This window comes from Anomaloglossus baeobatrachus, chromosome 1 (assembly GCF_048569485.1).
Source record: "Anomaloglossus baeobatrachus isolate aAnoBae1 chromosome 1, aAnoBae1.hap1, whole genome shotgun sequence".
Taxonomy (NCBI): Eukaryota; Metazoa; Chordata; class Amphibia; order Anura; family Aromobatidae; genus Anomaloglossus; species Anomaloglossus baeobatrachus.
The window spans coordinates 793610233-793619870 of NC_134353.1; the positions used below are offsets into that span (position 1 = coordinate 793610233).

At 39.9% G+C, this 9638-nt stretch overlaps 1 protein-coding gene across 1 annotated transcript in view; it reads right to left on the reverse strand.

The window, feature by feature from the left end:
• The window catches only part of LVRN (laeverin), a 237581-nt gene extending 229059 nt beyond the window's left edge, over positions 1 to 8522 (reverse strand). Inside the window, exon 1 of the mRNA XM_075341890.1 lies at positions 7680 to 8522. Coding sequence (XP_075198005.1) covers positions 7680 to 8428 — 749 coding nt within the window. The 5' untranslated portion in view covers positions 8429 to 8522. The remainder of the gene's footprint in view (positions 1 to 7679) is intronic.
• Between the last annotated feature and the right edge of the window lie 1116 nt (positions 8523 to 9638).

Sequence of the window (9638 nt, forward strand, 5' to 3'; positions counted from 1 at the left end):
TATATAGCTCCACAATACACTAACACTATATAGCTCCACAATACACTAACACTATATAGCTCCACAATACACTAACACTATATAGCTCCACAATACACTAACACTATATAGCTCCACAATACACTAACACTATATAGCTCCACAATACACTAACACTATATAGCTCCACAATACACTAACACTATATAGCTCCACAATACACTAACACTATATAGCTCCACAATACACTAACACTATATAGCTCCACAATACACTAACACTATATAGCTCCACAATACACTAACACTATATAGCTCCACAATACACTAACACTATATAGCTCCACAATACACTAACACTATATAGCTCCACAATACACTAACACTATATAGCTCCACAATACACTAACACTATATAGCTCCACAATACACTAACACTATATAGCTCCACAATACACTAACACTATATAGCTCCACAATACACTAACACTATATAGCTCCACAATACACTAACACTATATAGCTCCACAATACACTAACACTATATAGCTCCACAATACACTAACACTATATAGCTCCACAATACACTAACACTATATAGCTCCACAATACACTAACACTATATAGCTCCACAATACACTAACACTATATAGCTCCACAATACACTAACACTATATAGCTCCACAATACACTAACACTATATAGCTCCACAATACACTAACACTATATAGCTCCACAATACACTAACACTATATAGCTCCACAATACACTAACACTATATAGCTCCACAATACACTAACACTATATAGCTCCACAATACACTAACACTATATAGCTCCACAATACACTAACACTATATAGCTCCACAATACACTAACACTATATAGCTCCACAATACACTAACACTATATAGCTCCACAATACACTAACACTATATAGCTCCACAATACACTAACACTATATAGCTCCACAATACACTAACACTATATAGCTCCACAATACACTAACACTATATAGCTCCACAATACACTAACACTATATAGCTCCACAATACACTAACACTATATAGCTCCACAATACACTAACACTATATAGCTCCACAATACACTAACACTATATAGCTCCACAATACACTAACACTATATAGCTCCACAATACACTAACACTATATAGCTCCACAATACACTAACACTATATAGCTCCACAATACACTAACACTATATAGCTCCACAATACACTAACACTATATAGCTCCACAATACACTAACACTATATAGCTCCACATCCGAGCGTGTCACAGCCCGGACCAGACCCTTATCAAAGGACAATAAAACTTTCACACTGAACTGCAGCAGTATTTATGGCCCCACAACAGTTTGCCCCCCTGCCATAGTGATAGTTCTGTTACATATAACTTGTTTTTTTTTTTTTTTTTTTAACTGCACTATTCTAAGTCCTGTTGTGTATAAATATGTGACTCTTCAGATTTTGTGTTATACCATGCCTGATGAAGAGACCTGAGTAGTCTCGAAAGCTTGCTATTATTACCATCTTTTCAGTTAGCCATTAAAAGGTATCAACCACTGAGGACTTTCTGTTCTTTTAAACAAACATTTTTTTTATAGCTCCACAATACACTAACACTATATAGCTCCACAATACACTAACACTATATAGCTCCACAATACACTAACACTATATAGCTCCACAATACACTAACACTATATAGCTCCACAATACACTAACACTATATAGCTCCACAATACACTAACACTATATAGCTCCACAATACACTAACACTATATAGCTCCACAATACACTAACACTATATAGCTCCACAATACACTAACACTATATAGCTCCACAATACACTAATACTATATAGCTCCACAATACACTAACACTATATAGCTCCACAATACACTATATAGCTCCACAATACACTAACACTATATAGCTCCACAATACACTAACACTATATAGCTCCACAATACACTAACACTATATAGCTCCACAATACACTAACACTATATAGCTCCACAATACACTAACACTATATAGCTCCACAATACACTAACACTATATAGCTCCACAATACACTAACACTATATAGCTCCACAATACACTAACACTATATAGCTCCACAGTACACTAACACTATATAGCTCCACAATACACTAACACTATATAGCTCCACAATACACTAACACTATATAGCTCCACAATACACTAACACTATATAGCTCCACAATACACTATATAGCTCCACAATACACTAACACTATATAGCTCCACAATACACTAACACTATATAGCTCCACAATACACTATATAGCTCCACAATACACTAACACTATATAGCTCCACAATACACTAACACTATATAGCTCCACAATACACTAACACTATATAGCTCCACAATACACTAACACTATATAGCTCCACAATACACTATCACTATATAGCTCCACAATACACTAACACTATATAGCTCCACAATACACTAACACTATATAGCTCCACAATACACTAACACTATATAGCTCCACAATACACTAACACTATATAGCTCCACAATACACTAACACTATATAGCTCCACAATACACTAACACTATATAGCTCCACAATACACTAACACTATATAGCTCCACAATACACTAACACTATATAGCTCCACAATACACTATATAGCTCCACAATACACTAACACTATATAGCTCCACAATACACTAACACTATATAGCTCCACAATACACTAACACTATATAGCTCCACAATACACTAACACTATATAGCTCTGTGAAGCCCCGCTGATGCAGTGTCGGTGCATTACCTTCAGGGACTCCACGCAGCTGGATCCTGTCACCGGTAGGAAATCTTCTATTTATCGTGACGCCACTCTCAGAATTGCGGTCAGTGGGGACCGCCACTGCAGATTAAGGGATGCCTGGGGCTGATGGTGGGTGCAGTCGGTTGTAATAGCCTCCTGAGAGTGAGGCAGGCCCCAGGGCCCTGTGTAGGTGTGTAGAACCACAAGGCGCAGAATAACTCCACACAAGCAGGATGTCTTTCAGGGGTTTTACTCACAGAAGGTGGCAGAGTGAGTAACCCGGGCGTAGCTGGGATGAACCAGGCTGGAACCAGGTGTCCTTCAGGCTGACTGATGAGGGTGACTACCGACTCGCCTTCCTTAGCCCTTGGTGGTTTGGGGTAACCCCGACTTTTAGTCCCTATGGGGGTCACCCAGGGAAGTTGCTGGTGCCTCTCTCCCCTTCGTTTTGGCCCGTTTGCTTGTAGCCTGGACCAGGACACTCCGGCTGCTTGCCTCCTGTGAACTATGGGCCCTAACTGTGGCTACGTGGCTGCGGACTCTGTAGTGTTGTGGTGTGGGCTTTGAGGGCCCCACACCGGCAGGTTTAGCAAGGAAAGTTGGATCTATCCCCGCACCGGGATCTGCCGCCCGTTTGGGCCTGGTTCTCCCTAGCAGTCTCCTTACTTCCCACTCCGTTGCTCTCTCTTTAGCTGAAGATGGCTTTCGGGTAGCACCACTAGGTGACCGTTCTCCCCCGTCGGTAGCCACTGCGCGGACGCTGTCAGACTGCAACAGCCCCAGGGGTCTGCTCCTGCTCTCCCCTGAACTGCACACTGAACCGGCTCACTTGAGGGACCTGCACTGCTGCTCCTGTCAGAGCTCCTCTTCCATGCTCCTCACTCCTCCCCACTCTGCTTCAGACTGTTCTCTTCCTACTCCCTCTTGTGCCTGCCTACGCCACCTAGCAACCAGGCTCTCTTACCACACCCCTCGATTGGAGATGGAGGCTTTTGGCCCCCTCCACTATTCCAGTGGAGGTGAAGGCTTTGCCCCCTCCTGGGATCCCCAGGGGTCCTCTCAAAGGTACATGTGTGAGACCTGATCACTATGCGCCTGTGTAGTCACACCTCGGTCAGCCTTCTGGATTACCTGTATTGTACTGTCCCCAGCATGGGTGCAGTACTCAGTGGTACCTGACCAGGTCAGGGGCGCCACAGCTCCACAATACACTAATACTATATAGCTCCACAATACACTAATACTATATAGCTCCACAATACACTAACACTATATAGCTCCACAATACACTAACACTATATAGCTCCACAATACACTAACACTATATAGCTCCACAATACACTAACACTATATAGCTCCACAATACACTAACACTATATAGCTCCACAATACACTAACACTATATAGCTCCACAATACACTAATACTATATAGCTCCACAATACACTATCACTATATAGCTTGACAATACACTATCGCTATATAGCTCAACAGTACACTAACACTATATAGCTCAACAATACACTAACACTATATAGCTCCACAATACACTATCACTATATAGCTCCACAATACACTATCACTATATAGCTCAGCAATACACTAACACTATATAGCTCCACAATACACTAACACTATATAGCTCCACAATACACTAACACTATATAGCTCCACAATACACTATATAGCTCCACAATACACTAACACTATATAGCTCCACAATACACTAACACTATATAGCTCCACAATACACTAACACTATATAGCTCCACAATACACTAATACTATATAGCTCCATAATACACTATATAGCTCCACAATACACTAACACTATATAGCTCCACAATACACTAATACTATATAGCTCCACAATACACTATATAGCTCCACAATACACGAACACTATATAGCTCCACAATACACTAACACTATATAGCTCCACAATACACTAACACTATATAGCTCCACAATACACTAACACTATATAGCTCCACAATACACTAACACTATATAGCTCCACAATACACTAACACTATATAGCTCCACAATACACTAACACTATATAGCTCCACAATACACTAACACTATATAGCTCCACAATACACTAACACTATATAGCTCCACAATACACTAACACTATATAGCTCCACAATACACTAACACTATATAGCTCCACAATACACTAACACTATATAGCTCCACAATACACTAACACTATATAGCTCCACAATACACTAACACTATATAGCTCCACAATACACTAACACTATATAGCTCCACAATACACTAATACTATATAGCTCCACAATACACTAACACTATATAGCTCCACAATACACTAACACTATATAGCTCCACAATACACTAACACTATATAGCTCCACAATACACTAACACTATATAGCTCCACAATACACTAACACTATTTAGCTCCACAATACACTAACACTATATAGCTCCATAATACACTAACACTATATAGCTCCACAATACACTAACACTATATAGCTCCACAATACACTAACACTATATAGCTCCACAATACACTATCACTATATAGCTCCACAATACACTAACACTATATAGCTCCACAATACACTAACACTATATAGTTCCACAATACACTAACACTATATAGCTCCACAATACACTAACACTATATAGCTCCACAATACACTAATACTATATAGCTCCACAATACACTAATACTATATAGCTCCACAATACACTAACACTATATAGCTCCACAATACACTAACACTATATAGCTCCACAATACACTAATACTATATAGCTCCACAATACACTAACACTATATAGCTCCACAATACACTAACACTATATAGCTCCACAATACACTAACACTATATAGCTCCACAATACACTAACACTATATAGCTCCACAATACACTAACACTATATAGCTCCACAATACACTAACACTATATAGCTCCACAATATTCTAACACTATATAGCTCCACAATACACTAACACTATATAGCTCCACAATACACTAACACTATATAGCTCCTCAATACACTAACACTATATAGCTCCACAATACACTAACACTATATAGCTCCACAATACACTAACACTATATAGCTCCACAATACACTAACACTATATAGCTCCACAATACACTAACACTATATAGCTCCACAATACACTAACACTATATAGCTCCACAATACACTAACACTATATAGCTCCACAATACACTAATACTATATAGCTCCACAATACACTAACACTATATAGCTCCACAATACACTAACACTATATAGCTCCACAATACACTAACACTATATAGCTCCACAATACACTAACACTATATAGCTCCACAATACACTAACACTATATAGCTCCACAATACACTAACACTATATAGCTCCACAATACACTAACACTATATAGCTCTACAATACACTAACACTATATAGCAGCTCAACAATACACTAACACTATATAGCTCCACAATACACTATCACTATATAGCTCCACAATACACTATCACTATATAGCTCAGCAATACACTAACACTATATAGCTCCACAATACACTAACACTATATAGCTCCACAATACACTAACACTATATAGCTCCACAATACACTAACACTATATAGCTCCACAATACACTAACACTATATAGCTCCACAATACACTAACACTATATAGCTCCACAATACACTAACACTATATAGCTCCACAATACACTAACACTATATAGCTCCACAATACACTAACACTATATAGCTCCACAATACACTAACACTATATAGCTCCACAATACACTATCACTATATAGCTCCACAATACACTATCACTATATAGCTCCACAATACACTATCACTATATAGCTCCACAATACACTAACACTATATAGCTCCACAATACACTAACACTATATAGCTCCACAATACACTAACACTATATAGCTCCACAATACACTAACACTATATAGCTCCACAATACACTAACACTATATAGCTCCACAATACACTAACACTATATAGCTCCACAATACACTAACACTATATAGCTCCACAATACACTAACACTATATAGCTCCACAATACACTAACACTATATAGCTCCACAATACACTATCACTATATAGCTCCACAATACACTATCACTATATAGCTCCACAATACACTAACACTATATAGCTCCACAATACACTAACACTATATAGCTCCACAATACACTAACACTATATAGCTCCACAATACACTAATACTATATAGCTCCACAATACACTAACACTATATAGCTCCACAATACACTAACACTATATAGCTCCACAATACACTAACACTATATAGCTCCACAATACACTAACACTATATAGCTCCACAATACACTAACACTATATAGCTCCACAATACACTAACACTATATAGCTCCACAATATTCTAACACTATATAGCTCCACAATACACTAACACTATATAGCTCCACAATACACTAACACTATATAGCTCCACAATACACTAACACTATATAGCTCCACAATACACTAACACTATATAGCAGCTCAACAATACACTAACACTATATAGCTCCACAATACACTATCACTATATAGCTCCACAATACACTATCACTATATAGCTCAGCAATACACTAACACTATATAGCTCCACAATACACTAACACTATATAGCTCCACAATACACTAACACTATATAGCTCCACAATACACTAACACTATATAGCTCCACAATACACTAACACTATATAGCTCCATGAAACATGCACAGTAACTGGAGGAAATGAGGACATTAAGGAGATGGCACTGAATGCTGTGTGCATGCATCTTAGAGGGTTAAGAGGAACTTAGGACACTTTATTCATCACTTACTTGTCTTGGTCAAAGTCTTTGTAGTGTGCTATGAAGAGTCCTGAGTAGTCCACACTCAGGAAGCCTTGGTAGTCCAGCTCGAGTATGTACAGGTTCCCTGGCACAAGTGTCCTCTCCAGCTCCAGCACAAGGTACTGATGGAGCTCCGAATGCCACAGGTTGGTGATGGTAATATTCTGCCCATGGTCTGGGGAGCTGGCACTTGTGTCTTGTAGGTGTGAGGACGCTTCCTCTTCATACAGGTTGGCTTTATTACTCAGTTTGAGTCCTGTTTTTGACTTTTTGCTGTGTGTCTGCTCATTCTTGTAGCTGAGCTCTGTCAGGGGTGCCAGCTGTGCCCGGCTGATGTTTAGATGGGAGCTATGCAGCAGCACAATGTCTGTGCCATGCACACAGCTGATGGTGATGTTCACCTGCCCAGACAGATGATAGTTGCCATCTGCTTCTGCCACTGTTCTTGGCCACAGCTCCAGGTCATAGTGTAAGGGCACCAGGTCAGGAGGCAGCCTGGGGTTGTCCCATAAACCAGGTCGTCCTGTGGCTTGTGTAGGCAAGGTGAATAGGAAAGAAGGGGTGGTCGTGTTGGTGGTGGCAGTGTCTGTCTGCTCCTCTGTAAGTTCTGCTTTCCTAGTTCTGGCATACAGAGTTCCCAGCACAATCAGTGCCAAGAGCAGAGCAGCCAGCAGCAGTGCCAGCAGGGCAGCAGAGGTTCTGCTCAGGTAGAAGCCAGAGGAAGACTTGGGTCCCATGTTGTGAAGTGCTGTACCCCTTGCAGAAGATAAGTCCTAGGATCTGCTGGTAAAGTAAGTGCTGGGAGTGTCACAGGGTGGCAGGGGGGAGTGCAGGCGATTGCTCCATAGATTTTTGGGCTGGAGGATGTGCAACAGGAGGAAGCGAGGAGCTGATTACTCTGGATACAGAGACATGTATATATACAACAGCAGCAACACAGAAACATCAGGGTGGGAAGGAGGGGAGAACTGCTGGGACTTCTGCAAATGAGACATTGAATCACAATCAGAGAGGCTGGGAGAGAAGAAGCAAGAATGAAGAACAGCATAGCAATGCATCCAATGTACAGTGACCACAGGAAAGGATGGAGGAAGAAGAGGAAAAATGACAAGATGAATGAACACTACAGACTGGGAAGCACAATGAGTGTCAGGAGCTGTGTGACTACCCCAGCTCTGTGTCCCCTGGTGGGCTAGCACTAGTCAGGAAGGGCTGGTTATGTTATTGCAGGTGTCCCTTCCTATATTGCTTACTTTGGTTATAGAAAACAAAGGATATGGTAGATAAGAGATACATCCTCCTTACAGATACATTATGACCTTACAACTTCCAGACACATTAGAACTTGCATGCATAAAATAATTGCGCAGAATTCCCCTCTTTACAAGATGAAATCTGTTTTCAATCTACTGCATTTTAGGGAATATTTGCAGATCGGTCCACATAGCTTTAGATTTGTTTTAAATTAACAGCAATTTCTAAGAATAATTTAGCAGCTGCTCCTGTGGGAAATATGTATGTGCCTGTGTTTCCTAACAAAAGGTACAATGACAGCAACTACAAAAACTAAAGTTATGTGCACTGGGCACCAGATTGTGCCAAAAGTCATATAATTCATAGCAATAAGCAGTTGGTGGAACATTCACACTTTTCTGGTCTCTATAAGCGAATCTCTTTCTAGATTATCATTTTGACGCTACAGACATGGAGAATAAGGTCTCATCCGCACACTGCATCATTTAGGCTATGTCTGCACGCTGCATCTTGAGTGCATTGAAGTGCATCTTGAGTGCATCTTTTTATCCTGTGGTCACAGAAACGCAGCTTGTGGCCCAAAAAATCAAAGAACACATGCGTTTTTGCTGCGTTTTTTAAAGGAGAAACATAATATGATAGGATAGAATAATTGATAGCTAGAATAGATAGAAAAAATAGAAAGAATAGATA